The sequence below is a fragment of the Sturnus vulgaris genome, chromosome 26 (genome assembly GCF_052056855.1).
Source record: "Sturnus vulgaris isolate bStuVul1 chromosome 26, bStuVul1.hap1, whole genome shotgun sequence".
Lineage (NCBI taxonomy): Eukaryota > Metazoa > Chordata > Aves > Passeriformes > Sturnidae > Sturnus > Sturnus vulgaris.
In genome coordinates, this window is record NC_142268.1 from 2003590 (window position 1) to 2025029 (window position 21440).

The window sequence follows — 21440 nt, forward strand, 5'->3', positions numbered from 1 at the left end:
AGGGGAGGGGGTGTGACAAAAAAAAAAAAAAATAAAATCGGAATTTGGGGACAAAAATTCGAGGTCCCCCCCCCCCAAAAAAAATAAAATTTGGCCGCTCCCACAAAAAAAATTTGGAGACCCCCCCAAAAATAAACTGGATTGTCCCCAATTGTCCCCAATCATCCCCAATTGTCCTCGATTGTCCCCAATGGTCCCAAACTGTCCCCAGTTGTCCCCGATCATTCTCAATTGTCTCCTGCTGTCCCCTGATTGTCCCCCATTGTCCCCCATTGTCCCCGTTTGTCGCGGCCCTGTGTGGGCTCAGGTGACATCGGGGGTGGCACCGGGGGTGGCACCGGGGGTGGCTCGATGGGATCCGCGCCTGGACGTGCGACAGCGCCGGGACCGGGACGGATCGTCCGGCCTTGGGGACACTTTTGGGGGACACTTTTGGGGACACAGGTCCCAGACAAGGTGACAGCTTTGGGGACACAACCTCCGGCCACCACGACACTTTTGGGGACACTTTTGGGACACAACACCTGGCTGCGGTGACACTTTTGGGAACACAGTGTCTGGCCGAGGTGACAATTTTAGGGACAATTTTGGGGACACAGCTCCCAGACAAGGTGACGCTTTTGGGGATGCGATGTCTGACCGAGGTGACACTTTTGGGGACATTTTCGGGGACATAATGCCTGGGCATGGTGACACTTTTAGGGACGCATTTCCCAGACCAGGTGACACTTTTGGGCACAATTTTGGGACACAACTTCTGGCCATGGTGACACTTTTGGGGACACTTTTGGGGACACAGATCCCCACCGAGGTGACATTTTTGGGGACACTTTTGGGAACTCAGTGTCTCGCCATGGTGACAATTTTGGGGACACTTTTAGGGACACTTTTGGGAACTCAGTGTCTGGCCCAGGTGACAATTTTGGGGATGCTTTTGGGGACACTTCTGGGGACACAGCTCCCAGACAAGGTGACACTTTTGGGGACAAAATGCCTGCCCGAGGTGACACCTTTGGGGACACATTTGGAGACACTTTCGGGGACAATTCTGGGACACAGTGTCTGGCCAAGGTGACAATTTTGGGGACGGAGATCCTGTCCGAGGTGTCACTTTTGGGGACAATTTTGGGGACACTTTTGGGTCCCCAGCGCTGTCCCCCAGCTGCCCCACGCCCCCCCAGCACGGAGTGTCCCCCTCTTTGTCACCAGCTCGTCCTCGAAGGTGACACGCCTGGCGCGGGCTGGCGGCGATGTCGCGACAGGAGGGGCAGCGCTGAGCTGGCCTTGTCGCCGCTCCGGGTGACACCGCTGACACTGCGGGGACCTCGCGGTGACATCCCCGCGCTTCGAGGCCACCCCTGGAGGGGACACAGAAGTCCCGGTGTCACCGTGCCTCAGTTTCCCCCGCGGGCCACCCGCGCCTGTCCCTCCTTGGTGACATCGCGAGGCCACCGCGACCCTGTCCCTGTCCCCTCCCAGTTTGGACTGGGATGAGTGGGAAACACGCACCGGTGACCCTCAGGGACCCCCGTGTCACCTCCTTGTCCCAGTGTCCCCTCACTGTCCCCTCCTTGTCTCTGTGTCCCATCCTTGTCCCCGTGTCCCCTCTCTTTGTCCTCGTGTCCCCATCCTTGTCCCCCTGCTGTCCCCGTGTCCTCCCTCTTTGTCCCTGTGTCCCCTCCTTGTCCCCATCCTTGTCCTGTGTCCCATTCTTGTCCCCTGTCCTTGTCCCCATCTTTGTCCCCTCCCTTGTCCCCTTTCTTGTCTCTGTGTCCCCTCCTGTCCCCCGTGTCCCCTCATTGTCCCCGTGTCCCCCCTGCTGTCCCCGTGTCCCCCCTGCTATCCCCGTGTCCCCTCTCTTTGTCCCTGCGTCCCATCCTTGTCCTCATCCTTGTCCCCCTCCTGTCCCCGTGTCCCCTCCTGTCCTCGTGTCCCCTCCTTGTCCCCCTCATTGTCCCCGTGTCCCCCCTGCTGTCCCCGTGTCCCCTCTCTTTGATCCCGTGTCCCCTCCTTGTCCTCATCCTTGTCCCCCTCCTGTCCCCGTGTCCCCTCCTTGTCCCCCTCATTGTCCCCCGTGTCCCCTCCTTGTCCCCGTGCCACCCCTTGGTGACAATGTCCGCTGTCCTGTCCCCGACACCGCCCTTACCTGCCCGTCGCATGGGGAGGGGACACGCGCGACCCCCGGGCACAGCGCGATGTCCCCAGTGCCACCACCGGTGCCACCACCAGTGCCACCACCAGTGCCACCACCGGTGCTACCACCAGTGCCACCACCGGTGCCACCAGTGCCACCAGCGCCAGGCACGGCGCGTTAATCATTGACAGCCTCGCGCCACCCCCCAGTTGTCGCACGGGGCCACCACGGGGCCACCACACCCCGGAGTGTCCCCAACCCCCATGGGCACCCCAAAAAATGGGTCTGGGGTCCCCCCAAAATCTGCCCCAAATTTTGTCACCCCCATAAAGTTTCACCTGGGAGGGAGGAGCTCAGGGGGAAAAAATAAAAATATCCCAAAATCCCCCAAAATCTCCCTAAAATACCCCAAAATCACCTAAAATCCCCCAAAACCGCCCTGAACTGCCCCAAAATCCCCTAAAATCCCCCAAAACCTCCCTAAACTGCCCCAAATCACCTAAAATCCCCCAAAACCGCCCCAAAACCTCCCTAAACTCCCCCAAAATCACCTAAAATCCCCCAAAACCTCCCTAAAATCCCCCAAAATCACCTAAAATCCCCCCAAACTGCCCCAAAACCTCCCTAAATTCACCCAAAATCCCCCAAACCCGCCCCAAAACTGCTCTAAACTCCTCCAAATCTCCCCCAAACCCCCAAAAAATCCCCAAAAAATCCCCCCCAAACCCCCCAGGCCGAGCAGAGAGCGACGCGTCCACTTCAGGCTCCTTTAATTTGTGCCTCAGACCCCCAAAACCTCCCAAACCCCCCCAAAAACCCCCCAAAAACCTCCCCACGACCCCCCCCCCCCCCACCACGGAGGACCCGGGTCCAGGATTTTGGGGAGGGGTCCTGACCCCCCCCCGGGATGTGGGGGATGGGCTCAGTATTGCACCCAGGGGTGCCCCCCCCCCCCCCAAAAAAAAAACCCAAACCCCCTCCCCCATTTATTTTCCAGGGGGAAACTGAGGCACAGAGCGGTGACGTCACTCGCCAAGGTCACTTTGGGGGGGGGGGGGGCAGTCAGGAACGGAGACCCCTCCCCCCCAAAATAAAATAAAATAATAAAATAATAAAATAAAATAATAAAATAAAATAACCCCCCTCCCCCACTTTGGGGGGCACCACTGGAGGAGGATTTTAGGGGTCCCAGGAGGAATTTAGGGGGTCCCGGGTGGATTTTGGGGGGTCCCGGATGAATTTTGTGGAGCCCCAGGAGGATTTTTGGGGGTCCTGGGTGGATTTTGGGGGGGATCCCGGATTAATTTTGGGGCTCCTGGGTGGATTCTGGGGTCCCGTGGGCTTTTCTGGGGGGTCCCGGGTGAATTTTGTGGAGCCCCAGGAGGTTTTTTGGGGGTCCAGGGGGGATTCTGGGGGGTCCCGGGATGATTTTGGGGGGTCCCGAGAGGTTTGAGCATCCCAGGAGGATTTTGGGTGATCCCGTGGGGCTTTTTTGGGGATCCCGTGAGGGTTTTTGGGGGTCCCATGGGGTTTTTTTGGGGGTCCCATGGAGTTTTTTTGGGGGTCCCGTGGGGGTTTTTTTGGGGGGTCCCCTGGGGGTTTTTGGGGCTCCCGTAAGGGTTTTTTTGGGGCTCCCGTGAGGGTTTTTTTTGGGGGGTCCCGTGAGGGTTTTTTGGGGATCCCGTGGGGGTTTTTTTGGGGGGTCCCGTGGGGGATTTTTTGGGGGATCCCGTGGGGGTTTTTTGAGGGGGTCCCGTGGGGGTTTTTTGGGGGTCCCGTGGGGGTTTTCTGGGGGGTCCCGTGGGGTTTTTTTGGGGGATCCCGTGGGGGCTTTTTAGGGGATCCCGTGGGGTTTTTTGGGGGGTCCCGTGGGGTTTTTTTGGGGATCCCGTGGGGTTTTTTGGGGGGTCCCGTGGGGTTTTTTGGGGGGTCCAGCACAGTGAGTTTATACAGAGCTTTCCAGAACAAAGCTACTGGGAACGGCCACACGATGGCCAGAGATAAAAACGGGGCCCCCCCGCACCCCAAAATTGGGGAGGGGCTTAAAGGGGTCTGTGACCCCCCCCCCCGCACCCCAAAATTGTGGTGGGGGGGCACAAAGGGGTCCGGGGGTGTCCCCAATTCCCCTCCCCCCACCCCATAATTCACAGTCCAAAGAGGGGAGGGGGGGACATTGGGGACACGGGGGTGACAGAGGGGGGACATTGGGGACACGGGGGTGACAGAGGGGGGGGACATTGGGGTGTCCCCAAGGCCCCCCCACCCCATTTTCCACAGTCCAGAGGTGACACAGGGGGTGTCCCCAGGACCCCTCAGCCGCTCCGAGGTGACAGAAGGTGACACTCGGTGACACCCAGCGACAGAAGGTGACACTGCGATGTCCCCACCCCTGAGCCGCTCTCCGAGGTGACACGCGGTGACACAGGAGTGTCCCCCTCCTCACCCACCACCCGAGGTGACAGAGGTGACAAGGACATGTCCCCGCGACCGCTCAGCCACTGTCCGAGGTGACACGCGGTGACACTGGCGGTGACACGGGAGTGTCCCCATCCTGCGCACTCTGTCCGAGGTGACACACGGTGACACCTGGTGACACCGCACTGTCCCCTCCCTCAGCCGCTGTCCGAGGCTGCCCGGGGGCTCTCAGTGCTGGCCCGGCCCGGGTGGCGAGCGGGGCTGCAGGGGGCGGTGGCCGAGCAGAGGCGCGGTGGCCACGGGCCGGGCGGGTCACGCTGGTGGCCCGGGGAGTCACAATGGTGGCCCAGAGAGTCACGTTGGTGGCCCAGGGTGTCGCATTGGTGGCCCAGAGGGTCGTGCTGGTGGCCCAGGGTGTCACGCTGGTAGCCCAGAGGGTCACGTTGGTGGCCCAGAGTGTCGCGTTGGTGGCCCAGCGAATCACGTTGGTGGCCCAGGGTGTCGCGTTGGTGGCCCAGGGGGTCACGTTGGTGGCCCAGAGGGTCACGTTGGTGGCCCAGGGCCTGGCTCACTCGCCCGGGCAGGGCCAGCAGGCTCAGCCCCAGCGCCTCCAGCTGCGCCTCCAGCGCCTCCAGGCGCTTCTCCAGCTCCTCGTGACGCTCCTGCAGCTCCGCCAGCAGCTCCGACATCACGGTCTGAGTCTGGGGGACACCGGGGGGACCCCAAAAACCGCGGGGGGGGGATGGGGAGTGAGGGGAGACCCCAAAAAGGGGAGGGGGGGAATGGGGAGTGAGGGGGTGCAGGGGGAAACCGTAAATATGGGGACAAGAATGGAGGATGGGGACAAGGGGGAAGGGGGGACCCCATAAATGGGGGGACAAAAATGGGGGGTCAGGGGTGAGGGGAAAAAGGATAAATGGGGAGACAGAAATAGGGGATGGGGGCAGGGGGAATGGGGGACAGGGGACAAGGACGGGGACAAGGACAGGGGACAAGAAAAAGGGACAAGAATGGGGTTGAGGACAAGGACAGGGGAGTGTGACAATGGGAATGAGTGACAGGGGACAAGAATGGGGACAAGAAAAGGGGACAAGGACGGGGACAAGGACAGGGACAAGGACAGGGGACAAGAAAAAGGGACAAGAATGGGGTTGAGGACAAGGACAGAGGATGGGGACAGTGGGAATGAGTGACAGGGGACAAGGACAAGGGACAAGGGCAGGTAACAATGGCAGGGGACAAGAAAAGGGGACAAGGACGGGGACAAGGACAGTGGGAATGAGGGACAGGAAACAAGGAATGGGGACAAGAATGGGGACAAGGACAGGGCAGTGTGACAATGGGAATGAGGGACAGGGGACAAGAACAGGGGACAAGGACAGGACAGGCCAGCAGGGCTTTAAGGCTCACCTTGGCCAGGTCCACCAAGGTGTTGGCCTGGTCGTTGAGTTTGCGCTGCTCCATCTTCACACTCCTCAGCCTGAGGGGACACCAGCAGGGTTGGGGACACCCCCGGGAGCGCTGTCACCCCCTCGGGGAGCGCTGTCACCCCCCCATGAACGCTGTCACCCCTGTCACCCCCCCCTCAACCCCCCCCATGCAGCCCCAAACCCCCCCAACCGTGCAGCCCCCCCCGGGGCAAGCGCAGCCTCTGCACCCCAAAACCGCCCCCTGGGGGGGTCACAGCGAGGTTTGGGGTGTCCCCAACCCCCCCCACACCCCCAAAATTTGGCAGCAGAGCCCATGCAAAGCTGGGGGGGGAGGGGAGGGGGGCACTTACTTCTGAGCTCTGCGGGGACGGGGCGGAACAGAGACAAAACAAAGGGTTAATTCCGAGGGGACAGCGGAGCAGCGTCACCGCCCCCACCCCAAAAGGGACCCCAAAATGACCCCACCCCCCTGTCCCAGCCCGGTCACACCCCACGGTTCGGGTGCCACCCCCTGGGTGAGGGACACGGTGACAGTGACGGGGTGGGGGGGGGGACAGGGGACAGGCGGGGTCACCCCGGGGGGGTTGGGGGTGACGTGGGGACAGGGATGGGACAGGGACAGGGATGGGGACAAGGACAGGGGACAAGGAATGGGGATAGGGACAGTGGGAATGAGGACAAGGGACAAGGAATAAGGACAAGGAAGCGGGGACAGGGGACAAGGGACAAGAAAAGGGGACAAGGACGGGGACAAGGAATGGGAGACAGGAGACAAGGAATGGGGACAAGGACAGGGGACAAGGACAAGGCCAGGGGACAAGGAATGGCGGACAGGGGACAAGGAACAGTTTCAAGGAATGGGGACAAGGAATGGGGACAGGGACAAGGAATGAGGACAAGGGACAAGGACAAGGGACAAAGACAGGGGACAAGAAAGAGATAGAGGACAAGCAATGGGGACAAGGACAGGGGACAAGAATGGGATAGGGGACAAAGACATGAGATGGGGACAGTGGGAATGGGGGACAGGTGACAAAGCCAAGGGACAAGAACAGGGGACAAGAGCAGGGGATAGGGACAGTGGGAATGGGGACAAGGGACAAGGACGGGGACAAGGAATGGGGGACAAGGACAGGGGACAAAAACGGGATAGAGGACAAGGAATGGGGACAAGAATGGGACAGGGGATAAGGAGAAGGGACAAGGGACAAGGGACAAGGGACAAGGGACAAGGACAAGGGACAAGGGACAGGGCCAGGGGACAAGGAATGGGGACAAGGAATGAGGACAAGGGACAAGGACAAGGGACAAGACCAGGGGACAACGAATGGGGACAAAGGGACAAAGGAACACAAGCACACACCAGAGACCCAAACCAGGCGCCAAACCCAGCACAGCCCCCCCGGCACGGCGACAAAAACCCAGCAGGGGTGACAAACACCACACAGTGACCGCCCTGTCACCCACCAGGGAGGGGACAGCGGCCCTGGGGACACAGAGGTGGCCTGGGGAGAGAGAGAGGGGGGGGAGGTGACAAGGAAGCAGGAAAAGCGCTGGCACTTACTGATGGATGGCTTGGAGGAACTTACGCTGGTGGGTCCGAACTTTGGCGTGGTCGATTTTCTTCACCAGCTTCGTGTGTTTGTAGATGAGCCACGTTTCCCTGAGCACGTTGGCAGCAGCGTTCTTCACCTGCAAGAGGATTATTCCCCAGGTTCTATGGGATTTTTCCAGGTTTTATGGGATTTTTCCTGGATTTTATGGGATTTTTCCTGGATTTTATGGGATTTTTCCTAGATTTTATGGGATTTTTCCCAGGTTTTATGGGATTTTTCCTGGATTTTATAGGATTTTTCCTGGATTTTATGGAGTTTTTCCCAGGTTTTATAGGATTTTTCCTGGATTTTATGGGATTTTCCCCAGGTTTTATGGGATTTTTCCTGGATTTTATGGGATTTTTCCTGGATTTTCCCCCTTTTTTCCCCAGTTTAAATGGATTTTTTTCGATTTTTTTTCCCATGTTTAATGTGGATTTTTCCAATTTTGGGGTGTTTGTAGATGAGCCACGTTTCCCTGAGCACATTGGCAGCAGCGTTCTTCACCTGCAAGAGGATTATTCCCCAGGTTCTATGGGATTTTTCCTGGATTTTATAGGATTTTTCCTGGATTTTATGGGATTTTTCCTGGATTTTATGGGATTTTTCCTAGATTTTATGGGATTTTTCCCAGGTTTTATGGGATTTTTCCTGGATTTTATAGGATTTTTCCTGGATTTTATGGAGTTTTTCCCAGGTTTTATAGGATTTTTCCTGGATTTTATGGGATTTTTCCTGGATTTTCCCCCTTTTTTCCCCAGTTTAAATGGATTTTTTTCGATTTTTCCCCCCATTTTTAGTGGTGATTTCCCCAGTTTTGGGGTGTTTGTAGATGAGCCACGTTTCCCTGAGCACGTTGGCAGCAGCGTTCTTCACCTGCAAGAGGATTATTCCCCAGGTTCTATGGGATTTTTCCTGGATTTTATAGGATTTTTCCCGGATTTTATGGGATTTTTCCTGGATTTTATGGGATTTTTCCCAGGTTTTATGGGATTTTTCCTGGATTTTATGGGATTTTCCCCAGGTTTTATGGGATTTTCCAAGTTTTAACAGGATTTTTCTCAGTTTTAACGGGATTTTCCCCATTTTTATGAAGTTTCTCCCATTTCCATGATTTTTTTCCCAGTTTTAATGGGATTTTCCCCATTTCCATGGAGTTTTTCCCATTTCCATGGTGTTTTCCCCAGTTCTAAGAGGATTTTCCCCATTTTTATGGCGTTTTCCCCATTTTTATGGAGTTTTCCCCAGTTCTAACAGGATTTCCCCCATTTTTATGGAGTTTTTCCCAGTTTTAATGGGATTTCCCCCATTTCCATGGTGTTTTCCCCAGTTCTAACAGGATTTTCCCCATTTTTATGGAGTTTTTTCCCGTTTCCACGGGGATTTTTCCCGTTTTTGGGATCCCCAGGAGCTCTGACCCTCTTGGTGAGCTGCGTGTCCATCATGAAGTTGTGCACGTGTTTCTCAGCTTTGGTCAGCTCCAGCTTCCGGGCCACCACGGCCACCACCAGCGCCGTGCAGCCAGCGCCCTGCGGGGACAATGGGGACAATGGGGACAGTGGAGACAGGGGACAATGGGGACAGTGGGGACAGTGGGGACAATGGGGACAGTGGGGACACGGGACAGTGGGGACAGAGGGGACAATGGGGACAGTGGGGACAGTGGGGACAGTGGGGACACGGGACAGTGGGGACAGAGGGGACACAGGGGACACAGGGGACAATGGGACAATGAGGACAGAGGGGACACAGGGGACAGAGGGGACAATGGGACAATGGGGACGAGGGGACAGTGGGGACAGAGGGGGACAGAGGGGACAATGGGGACAGTGGGGACAATGGGGATAGAGGGGACAGTGGGGACAGAGGGGACAATGGGGACAGTGGGGACAATGGGGACAGAGGGGACAGTGGGGACAGTGGGGACAGTGGGGACAGAGGGGACATGGGGACAATGGGGACAATGGGGACAGAGGGGACAGTGGAGACAGAGGGGACAATAGGGACAGTGGGGACAGTGGGGACAGTGGGGACAGTGGGGACACGGGACAGTGGGGACAGAGGGGACAATGGGGACAGAGGGGACAGAGGGGACAATGGGGACAATGGGGACAGTGGGGACAGAGGGACAATGGGGACAGTGGGGACAGTGGGGACAGTGGGACAATGGGGACAGTGGGGACAATGGGGACAGAGGGGACATGGGGACAATGGGGACAGTGGGGACAGAGGGGACAATGGGGACAGAGGGGACAGAGGGGACAGTGGGGACAGAGGGACAATGGGGACAGAGGGGACAGAGGGGACAGTGGGGACAGTGGGGACAGTGGGGACAGAGGGGACAATGGGGACAGTGGGGACAGAGGGGACAGTGGGACAATGGGGACAATGGGGACAGAGGGACAATGGGGACAGTGGGACAATGGGGACAATGGGGACAGAGGGGACAATGGGGACAGTGGGGACAGAGGGGACAGTGGGGACAATGGGACAATGGGGGCAGAGGGGACAATGGGGACAATGGGGACAGTGGGGACAATGGGGACAGAGGGGACAGAGGGGACAGCTTTGGTTCCGTTCTCTCATTTGCATTTTTGATAAATTCGGATTAAAAAAACCCAAAACAAATAAACCAAAACATTTTGGCGTCCCCACACTGATGTCCCCTCCTCGGTGTCCTCTCCCCGATGTCCCCACGCCAATGTCCCCACATCGATGTCCCCTCGCTGTCCCCTCCTGCCCCCTCTATCCCCGCGCTCCCGGCTCTCCCCTCTGTCCCCGCCCTGTCCCCTTTGTCCCCTGTCCCCTCTGTCCCCTGTCCCTTGTCCTCTCTGTCCCCATTGTCCCCTCTGTCCCCCCTGTCCCGCTGGCCCCGTTGTCCCCATTGTCCCCTCTGTCCCTCTGTCCCCTCTATCCCCTGTCCCCTGTCCCCTCTGTCCCCTGTCCCTCTGTCCCTCTGTCCCTCTATCCCCTCTGTCCTTCTGTCCCCTGTCCCCACTGTCCCTGTCCCCTAGCCCCCGTCCCCTGTCCCCTCTGTCCCCTGTCCCCTCCCTGTCCCCTGTGTCCCCCGTCCCCTGTCCTCTGTCCCCTCTGTCCCCTCTGTCCCCTGTCCCCTGTGTCCCCTGTCCCCTCTGTCCCCTGTGTCCCCTGTCCCCTCTGTCCCCTGTCCCCTGTCCCTCTCACCATGATGCCGGTGAGCAGGCACACGCCCTTGCCGCAGTAGGTGTGTGGCACCATGTCCCCGTAGCCGATGGACAGGAAGGTGATGGAGATCAGCCACATGGCCCCCAAAAAGTTACTGGTCACCTCCTGCTTGTCGTGGTACCTGCGGGGGTGGCACTGGTGACACCGATGGCACCGGTGACACCGCGGTCTTTGAGCCCAACCTCCCCCCCATTTTGTGGCCATCGCGGTGGATTTGGGGCATTGTCCCCAAAATGGGATTGGGGACACCATGGGGGATGTCCCATGGCCAGGCTGTGTCCCCTCAGGGATGGGGTTGGGGTTGGGGACAGGCACGGAGGTGGCACTGCTGTCCCCAAATGTGCAGGACATCGATGTCACCACGGTCATTGAATTCCCCCTCACGGTGCCACCGTGGATTCGGGGCCTTGTCCCCAAAATGGAACTGGGGACACCACGGGGACACCAAGCATGGCAGGGCTGTGTCCCCTCAGGAATGGGGCTGGGGGACAATGAGGGGACAGGCACAGAGGTGGCACCGCTGTCCCCAAACATGCAGGACTTTGGTGTCACCATGGCTGGTGAATCCTCCCTCGCCATGGATTTGGGGCCTTGTCCCCAAAATGGGATTGGGGACACCATGGGGATGTCCCAAGGCCAGGCTGTGTCCCCTCAGGGATGGGGTTGGGGACAGGCACGGAGGTGGCACCGCTGTCCCCAAATGTGGAAGACACCAATGTCACCACAGAAGGTGAATCCCCCTCGCCACGGATTCAGAGCATTGTCCCCAAACCAGAACTGGGGACACCATGGGGACACCAGGACAGGCCAGGCTGTGTCCCCTCAGGGATGGGGTTGGGGACAAGCACAGAGGTGGCACCGCTGTCCCCAAATGTGCAGGACACCGGTGTCACTTAAGTCTGTGAATTCCCCCCCTCACAGTGTCACCGTGGATTCGGGGCCTTGTCCCCAAGATGGAACTGGGGACACCACGGGGACACCAAGCATGGCAGGGCTGTGCCCCCTTGGGAATGGGGTTGGGGACAGGCACAGAGGTGACACTGCTGTCCCCAAATGTGCAGGACACCAATGTCACCGTGCTCATTGAATCCCCCCTCACGGTGCCACTGTGGATTCGGGGCCTTGTCCCCAAGCCTGAACTGGGGACACCAAGCACGGCAGGGCTGTGTCCCCTCAGGAATGGGGCTGGGGGACAATGAGGGGACAGGCACAGAGGTGGCACCGCTGTCCCCAAACGTGCAGGACACCAATGTCACCGATGTCATTGAATCCCCCTCACAGTGCCAGCATGGATTCGGGGCCTTGTCCCCAAGCCTGAACTGGGGACACCATGGGGACACCAAGCATGGCAGGGCTGTGCCCCCTTGGGAATGGGGTTGGGGACAGGCACGGAGGTGGCACTGCTGTCCCCAAACGTGCAGGACATCGATGTCACCGTGCACCCCCAAAGGACCCTGCGGGTGACACCGGGAGGGCGCTGGGGGACACTGAGAGATTCCAATGTCACAAACACGGCGGTGCCACCACCCCCCTGTCCCCGAGGGTGGGGACAAGGCCAGCCAGGGGACACAGAGCAGCGGCCAAGCCGGGCAGGGGGACGGGGACATGCGGGAAATGGGGAGGGAAAAGGGAAATGGGATTGGGAAAGGGAAATAGGATTGGGAAAGGGAAATGGGATTGGGGAAAGGGGAATGAGGTTGGGAAAATGGGAAATGGGGTTGGGAAAAGGGATTGGGAAAATGGGATTGGGGAAAGGGGAATGGGGAGGGAAAAGAGAAATGGGATTGGGAAAGGGAAATGGGATTGGGGAAAGGAGGAATGGGACTGGGAAAAGGGAAAATGGGATTGGAGAAAGGGAAATGGGGTCGGGAAAGGAGGAATGGGGTTGGGAAAGGGAAATGGGAATGGGGTGGGAGAGGGAAAAGGGCACACGGGAACAAGCATCAGGAATTTAGGATTGCTGCTTCCCAACCCGGTCTGGGCTTGGAACCTCACCCGGCCCCGAGGGACACGGCAGGGACAGGGCGGGGACACCGCGGGGTCAGGGGGGAGGTGACAGCCACGGTGACATTTCCATGGACCTGCATTCCCAAGGAGCACCCGAGGGACCCCAAAACGTGCGGGGAAACGCGAGGGGACAAAAATTGGGGAAAAAAAAAAACCACCACAAAAAAAAAAACCCTTCGGAGGCTCCCAGCTCCTTGTGGGGTCTCTCTGAAAGCCCCCCTCAAAGCCACCACGGATGTCCCCAAGCTGGGGGGACACGGCGGAGGGGACAGGAAGCAGCTGAGGTTCCAAGAGGAAAAGGGGTCCCAGCCCCCCCTTTCCATGTCCCCCCTCCCTCGCAGCTAATCCTAAATTCTGGGATTTCGGGGAGCAAAGCCTGGGGCGAGGGGCGGTCCCTGCGGTCACTCACAGTTTGTCCCTGCAAGCAGCAGAGCGGGCAGGGAGGGAAAACAACAGCGGTTAATGCGCGACCCCCGGGGGGGACGGGGGGGGCTCGGGGCCAGCAGGGACGGGGACACGGCGGGGACATCGCGGGGACATCCCGGGCAAACCGCGGGGACATCCCGGGGACATCCCGGAACCTCCCGGGGGCGTCCCGGAACACGTGGGGACATCTCGGTACCCTCAGGGGACATCCCGGGCACCCCTGGGGACATCCCGGGCACCCCTGGGGACAACCTGGGCACCCCTGGGGACATCCCGGGGACTTTCCAGAACCTCCCGGCGACATGCCGAGCACCCGCGGGGACATCCCCGGAACCCCGCGGGGACATCTCGGTACCCCCGGGGACATCCCAGGCACCCCTGGGGACATCCCGGGCACACCGCGGGGACATCCCAGTACCCCTAGGGACATCCCGGGCACCTGTGGGGACATCTCGGGCACCCTCTGGGGACATCCAGGCAACCCCAGGGACATCTCGGTACCCTCTGGGACATCCTGGCACCCCTGGGGACATCCCAAAACCCTGCGGGGACATTCGGAACCCCCGGGGACATCCTGGCACACCCGGGGACATCTCGGGCTCCCCTGGGGACATCCCAGCACCCGCGGGGAGCAGCCAAGGAGGGCAGGGACCTCCTGGAGGGGGGAATGTCACACCCCTCTGCGGGACCCCCAATTTCTGCTCTCCTCTTTGGGACCCCCAATCTTTGTCCTCTCTGTGGGACCCCAAATTTTTGGTCCCCTTGACACCTCCAGCTCCTCAGATCCCTCTGCAGGACCCCCAGTCTTTGCTCCCCTCTGTAGGACCCCCCAGTTGTCCCCAAATCCCATCTGACAAACGCCCAAACTCCCCAAATGCCACTTCACAAACTGCCAAAGATCCCCAAAACCCATTCCAGGATCCCCCAACCACCCCAAACCCCATTGCACGAACCCCAACCACCCCAAACCCCATTTCACAAACCCCCAAAACACCCCAAATCTCACTTGACGAACTCCCAGATGTCCCCAAACTCCATTTCACAAACTCCCCAACCACCCCAAACCTCACTCCCCAATCCCCTAAACATCCCCAAACCCCATTCCACGATCCCCCAATCACCCCCCCAAACCCCACTCCCCAAACCCAACCACCCCAAACCCCACTTTACAACCCCACCAACCACCCCAAACCCCACTCCCCAAACCGCCCAACCACCCCCAAACCCCATTCCACAATCCCTCAATCACTCTAAACCCCACTCCCCCAACCACCCCAAACCCCACTCCCCAAACCCCCCCAAAACCCCCCTAACCACCCCTAAACCCCACTCCATGATCCCCAAACTCCCGAACCCCCCAACCGCCCCAAACCGCACTCCCCAATGCCCTAAATATCCCCAAATCCCATTCCATCATCCCCCAACCACTCTAAACCCCACTCCCCAAGCCCCCAACCACCCCAAACCCCATTCCATCATCCCCCAACGACCCCAAACCCCACTCCCTAAACCCCCCCAAAAACCCCCCTAACCACCCCCAAACCCCATTCCACGATCCCCAAACCACCCCCAAACCTCACTCCCCAATCCCCCAACCACCCCAAACCCCACTCCCCAAACCCCCCCAAAAACCCCCCTAACCACCCCCAAACCCCACTCCACGATCTCCCAACCACCCCCAAACCCCACTCCCCAAACCCAGCCACCCCAAACCCCACTCCCCAATCCCCCAACCACCCCAAACCCCATTCCCCAATCCCAGCCACCCCAAACCCCACTCCCCAAACCCCCCCAAAAACCCCCCTAACCACCCCCAAACCCCATTCCACGATCCCCCAACCACCCCAAACCCCACTCCCCAAACCCCCCCAATCCCCCCCAGCCCCCTCCGCGCTCTCACCTCTCGCACACGCGCACCGTCCACGCGGCGATGATCCACGAGGAGATGCTGAAGACGAGCAGCACGGTGCCGGGACAGATGGTCATGAGCGTCTTCATCACGAAGCGCGTGTTGAAGTTGATCTTGTTCAAGGCGCCGATGCTGCGCGACGACGCGTCCGTGAAGAGTTTGCTGTGCAGCAGCATCACCCTGCCCAGCAGGTAAAGCCTCAGGAACATGGGGATGGACAGCACGATGTCCACGTCGGCGTGGGCCACCGAGGCCGCGTAGGTGAAGGCCAAGCGGGCGGTCCAGGTGAACAGGTACTGCCCGGGGATGGGGTGGATGGCGCACACCAGCAGCTCCAGCGCGATGAAGAAGATGCGCTCCGAGGTCATGGCGATGCGCCAGTCGTCGGCGCCGTTGTCCACCATGAAGAGCTGTGAGAATTCGGGGTTTTAATTGGGAGGTTAATCAATTTAATTAATTAAATGTGGTTGATTTGCGGGAAGGTTTTAATTCGGTTTCTTAATTGGAGTTGGTTGGGTTTGTTCATTGATTGAATGTGCTGGGTTTGCAGTAAGATGCGTCGGAGCCGTTGTCCACCATGAAGAGCTGTGAGAATTCGGGGTTTTAATTGGGAGGTTAATCAATTTAATTGGTTAAATGTGGTGGATTTGTTGTATGGTTTTAATTCGGTTTCTTAATTGGAGTTGGTTGGGTTTTCTCATGGATTAAATGTGCTGGGTTTGCAGTAAGATGCGTTGGCGCTGTTGTCCACCATGAACAGCTGTGAGAATTCAGAGTTTTAATTGGAAGGTTAATCAATTTAATTGGTTAAATGTGGTGGATTTGTGGTATGGTTTTAATTCGGTTTCTTAATTGGAGTTTTGAGGCAAGGTTTTAATTCGGTTTCTCAGTTGCAGTTGGTTTTCTTGCTAACTGATTAAATGCGGTGTGTTTGCAGTAGGGAGGGAATTCGGGCTCCTAATTAGAGCTTTTTTTGGTTAATTGATTAAATGCCAGGTGAAGGCCAGGCGGGCGGTCCAGGTGAACAGGTACTGCCCGGGGATGGGGTGGATGGCGCACACCAGCAGCTCCAGCGCGATGAAGAAGATGCGCTCCGAGGTCATGGCGATGCGCCAGTCGTCGGCGCCGTTGTCCACCATGAACAGCTGTGAGAATTCGGAGTTTTAATTGGGAGGTTAATCAATTTAATTGGTTAAATGTGGTGGATTTGTTGTATGGTTTTAATTCGATTTCTCAATTGGAGTTGGTTGGGTTTGTTCATTGATTGAATGTGCTGGGTTTGCAGTAAGATGCGTTGGCGCTGCTGTCCATCATGAGCAGCTGTCAGAATTTTGGATTTTAATTGGGAGGTTAATCAATTTAATTGGTTAAATGCAGTTGAATTGTGGTATGGTTTTAATTCAGTTTCTTAATTGGAGTTTTGAGGCAGGGTTTTAATTCGGTTTCTCAATTGGAGTTGGTTGGGTTTGTTCATTGATTGAATGTGCTGGGTTTGCAGTAAGATGCGTTGGCGCCGTTGTCCACCATGAAGAGCTGTCAGAATTTTGGATTTTAATTGGGAGGTTAATCAATTTAATTGGTTAAATGTGGTTGATTTTAATTTGGTTTCTCAATTGGAGTTGGTTGGGTTTTCTCATGGATTAAATGTGGTGGGTTTGCAGTAAGATGCGTTGGCGCTGTTGTCCACCATGAACAGCTGTGAGAATTCAGAGTTTTAATTGGGAGGTTAATCAATTTAATTGGTTAAATGTGGTGGATTTGTGGTATGGTTTTAATTCGGTTTCTTAATTGGAGTTGGTTGGGTTTTCTCATTGATTTAATGTGCTGGGTTTGCAGTAAGATGCGTTGGCGCTGCTGTCCATCATGAGCAGCTGTCAGAATTTTGGATTTTAATTGGGAGGTTAATCAATTTAATTGGTTAAATGTGGTGGATTTGTTGTATGGTTTTAATTCGGTTTCTTAATTGGAGTTGGTTGGGTTTTCTCATTGATTAAACATGGTGGGTTTGCAGCAAGATTTAAATTCGGTTTCTCAATCGCAGTTGGTTTTCTTGTTAATTGATTAAATGAGATGTGTTTGCAGTAGGGAGGGAATTCTGGTTCCTAATTTGAGATTTTTTTGGTTAATTGATTAAACCCAGAGGGTTTTTGGTGGGGTTTTAATTTGGTTTCTTAATTTCAGGATTTTTTTTTTAATTGATTAAATGCGGTGGATTTGCGGTAAGGCTTTAATTTTGGTTCTTAATTGGATTTGGGGTTTTTTGGTTAATTCATTATATGAGGTGGGTTTGAGGTAGAGTTTTAATTTGGTTTCTTAATTTGAGAGGTTTTTATTTTGTTAATTGATTAAATGCAGTGCATTTGCAGTAGGGTTTTAATTTGGTTTCTAATTCTTCTGATATAATATTTATTTTTTAATTGGAGGGGGTTTTTTATTAATCAATTAAATGAGATGAGTTTGTGGTGGGGCAGGAAATTGTTTAATTCATTTTCTTAATGGGAGTTTATTTTTGTTAATTGGTTAAAAGTGGTGGGCTTGCAGTAGGGAGGGAATTTGGTTCCTTAATTGGAGATTTTTTTTGGTTAATTGATTAATTACGGTGTGTTTGCAGCAGGGTTTCATTTGGTTTCTTAATTGGAGTTTTGGTGGTTTTCTTATTAATTAAAAATACCGGGTTTGCAGTAGAGATTTAATTTGGTTCCTTAATTTGAGAGTTTGGGGTTTTTTTAATTGATTAAATGTAGTGGGGATTTTTTAATTGATTAAATGCAGTGGAAGGCAGGAATTTGAGTTCTTAATTGGAGGTGTTTTGGTTAATTGATTATAGGCTATGGGTCTGTGGTAGGGCCTTAATTCAGTTTCTTAATTTGAGTTTTTTTGGTTAATTGATTAATTGTGGTGGATTTGCCGTGGGTTTTTAATTTGGTTTCTTAATTTTGGGGGGTTAAATGCAGCAGGTTTAGCGCTGGCTGAATGACAGCATTTCATAATAAATATAATGGGATAATAAATATTAAATATTACATATTAAATATTAAATAATAAATCACAAATAATAAATAATAAACAATAACAGCAACGATAAATAATTAAATAGTAAATTATAGATTGAATCTAATAAATTATGAAATAAATCATAATAAGTGATAATAAAAATAACATTTTGCTATTAGAATTTTGTTACTCAGGGGAATTATTCTTTTTTTTTGTTGTTTTGAGGTAAGGATTGGGAGGAGGATGAAGCAAATTGAAAACTTTAAAGGGTATAAAGAAAACTTGAGGATTAAAAGACAAACAATAAGAAATTAGAATAAACTTTTAGAACACTTTTCTTAATTTTTTTTTTATGTAAAGAGATAAATTCGGGGCTTTCTTGTTAGTTTACTACTTTTAAAATATTTTTTTAAAGCTTATTTAGGGAGAAGAGTCTTTTTTTCCTGTTATGGAGATTTTTTTAGTAAGAAATTTTTTTTTTTTTTGTGGCATTGATGTCCCAGCAAATTATCTGCTCGGGAAAATAAAATTTATCTGCAGATAAATTTTTATTTTATTTCTTTTTATTTAATTTTTATTTATTATAATTCTGCCACTCCTTATGGACTACGCCAACTCACAGCCTATTACTTCGAAAACGAGTTTTTTCAACATAAAATACATTTTTTTTAAATTTCTATTTGGGGGGTTTTTTTGTTTATTTTGTTTTTTTTTTTCTTTTTTGGCTCACCTGGATCTCCCTGGCGTGATACATCACGATGAGCCCCAGCAGGATGAGCGTGGAGAGGCTGATGAGACATTTCAGCGCGAACGAATACGACGATTCCTAAAACACGGCGCCTTAGTCGGTGACACAGGATGGGACCAAAAAAATTAATTCCATCACCTTGTGACAAAACCAGGAGGGGGCAGTGACCCTGATCTCTGTGAGAGATATCTCCTGTTAATGGGCCAGGGTTTTTTTATGTTTTCCACAGCCCATCCTTCCTCCAGGAGATCTCTCCTGTTCATGGCCATGCAGTCCCAGTGCATGGCTGATAAAATTCCATCATCCCACTGGGAGATGCTCCACCCAGAGGGAGGAGCCAAGCATTTCCTACCCAGATAAAAACGGAGATTTGGAACAGCAGAGCAGCCTTTTCCCATTGGAACCCAGAGGAAAAACCAGACCTTGGAACACCAAAGCAGCCTTTTCCCACTGGATCCCAGAGGAAAAATTGGATCTTTCCACATGTCTTAGTTTGCAACACAGGATGTGACTAAAAGCATCAATTCTATCACCATGTGACAAAACCAGGAGGGGCAGTGATCCTGATCTCTGTGGGGGATATCTCCTGTTCATGGGCCAGGTGTTAAAAAACAGCTGGGCCAGGGTTTTTTGTTTTCCACAGCCCATCCTTCCTCCAGGAGATCTCTCCTGTTCATGGGCCATTATTGGGTGCCACTGCAGGGCTGATCAAATTCCATCATCCCATTGGGAGATGCTCCAGCCAGGGCAGGAGCCGAGCATTTCCTACCCAGATCAAAGGGGAGATTTGGAACAGCAGAGCAGCCTTTTCCCATTGGAACCCAGAGGAAAACCAGAGCCTTCCACATCATCCCTGCAGCTTTGGAGGAAAACTGCACCTTGTGCAGGAGCCCTGCTCCAGCAGAACCACATCTGTCACTGCAGGAGGATGCAGCCACCATGGAATGGGACTGCACCAACCCTGACTGACTGACAAGGGTCAGGTTGTATTCTCACTCTGCCACTGCTTTGGGTTTGTTCTCTGCAATACTGGATTTCCATTTTAATTTTCCTAGTGAAGAACTGTTATTCCTATTCCCATATCTTTGCCTGAGAGCCCTTAATTTCAAAATTATAGTAATTCGGAGGGAGGGGTTTTACATTCTCCATTTTCAAAAGAGGCTCCCGCCTTTCTTGCCACACACCTGTCCTTCAAACCAAGACACACGGACACACCTTGAACCTCCCAGAACCGCACCCCAGAACCCCCCAAACCCCTCCCTGGACACCCCCAAACCTTGGTGTAGACCCCCCAGGACAGCTCCGTCTCGGTCACCATCACCACGATGCCGAACATGCCAAAAATCAGCGCGTAGTCGCTCAGGCGTTTGCGCTTCTCGAACAGGGCTCTCCGGTGGCCCAGCTTGTAGCCGATGTTCTGGTTCCTCCTCCGCTCTCCCGCCCTCTCCTCGCTCGCCTCCTGGCCCGGTGAGGCGGCCACAGAACCGGCTTCTGTCGGCCCGGGATGCTCCGGTCGGGACACGACCACCTGGAGCCGCGGGCTGGGGCAGGGGCGCAGCGGCTGCGTTTCCCCGTCCGGGGGTTGCGGGGTGCGGGAGGAGGAGCTCAGGGGGCCCCGGGGCCGTGTCACCCCCCCATTGTAGCGACAGCTGCTCATGGCTCTGCTGGCGACAGCTCCGGGCGATCCCGCATGGCTCAGCGGCGCGGGGGCCACCTGCGGGACAGGGGACACCGGGGGGGACACGGTGGGTGGCGTGGAGGGGGGGATGTGGGGAGTTGGGGTGCTGCGTGGGGAGGTGGGGTGGCCTCGATGGTGGTGGGGACGTGTCCTGTCCGTGGGGGGACACGCTGTGACCACAGGGACATGTCCTGTCTGTGGGGACATGTCCTGCCCTTAGGGACACGTCCTGTCCGTGGGGGACATGCTGTGACCACAGGGACATGTCCTGTCTGTGGGGACGTGTCCCACCCGTGAGGGACATGTCCTGTCCATAGGGGACACACTGTGACCACAGGGACACGTCCTGGCCATAGGGGACACGTCCCGCTTGTGGTGACATGTCCTGCCCACAAGAGACATGTCCTGCACGTGGGGACACGCTGTCACCACAGGGGACACGTCTCGCCCGTGGGGGACACCCTGCGACCACAGGTCCGTGTCCCGCCCACGGCGGGGACGAGTGGCGTTCGTGGGGGACGTGGCCGTGTCCTGCCCGAGGGGACACGCCGTGACCACAAGGGACATGTCCTGCCCGTGGGGGACACGCAGTGACCACAGGGACATGTCCTGCCCGCGGGGCCGTGTCCGTGTCCGTGCCCGTGTCCTGCCCACGGAACCGGTCCCGCCCCCCCCGCTGCGGACACGGCCGCCAGGACGCGGCCACCCCCCCTCCCCCGCTCCCCCATGTCCCTGTCCCTGTCCCTGTCCCTTCCCCGCATCCACGGGACATCTCCGCTCCCGAACCGGAACCGCAGCTGCGCGTCCCCGCCACCCCTGAGCTCCGTGCCCGGTGCCGCCGTGCCCGGGGATACCCGGGGGGGGGGTCCCGGTGCGGCTCCCCCCGCCCCCCGGGGCTGC

The 21440-nt window shown here is 55.5% G+C and overlaps 1 protein-coding gene across 1 annotated transcript; it reads right to left on the reverse strand.

Moving 5' to 3' along the window:
• Window positions 1–2992: 2992 nt before the first annotated feature.
• Window positions 2993–20534, reverse strand: KCNN1 (potassium calcium-activated channel subfamily N member 1). The gene is made up of 9 exons (XM_088179362.1): window positions 20139–20534; window positions 18845–18940; window positions 15112–15530; window positions 10758–10899; window positions 8993–9103; window positions 7544–7671; window positions 5960–6029; window positions 5098–5250; window positions 2993–4869 (listed from the first exon to the last, which is right to left on the reverse strand). Exons 1-9 carry the CDS (start codon window positions 20517–20519, stop codon window positions 4747–4749), a joined length of 1623 nt encoding a protein of 540 aa, XP_088035488.1. The 5' UTR covers window positions 20520–20534; the 3' UTR covers window positions 2993–4746.
• Window positions 20535–21440: the final 906 nt, after the last annotated feature.

Excerpts from the sequence above, each read along its gene's own strand:
- KCNN1 (XM_088179362.1), bottom strand. The coding sequence starts at position 20,519 with ATGAGCAGCTGTCGCTACAATGGGGGGGTGACACGGCCCCGGGGCCCC. Across the intron at positions 18,941-20,138 it reads CCTGGGGGGTCTACACCAAG|GAATCGTCGTATTCGTTCGC; the intron begins GTTTGGGGGTGT and ends GCCGTGTTTTAG. Across the intron at positions 9,104-10,757 it reads GCCTGCTCACCGGCATCATG|GGCGCTGGCTGCACGGCGCT; the intron begins GTGAGAGGGACA and ends TTGTCCCCGCAG.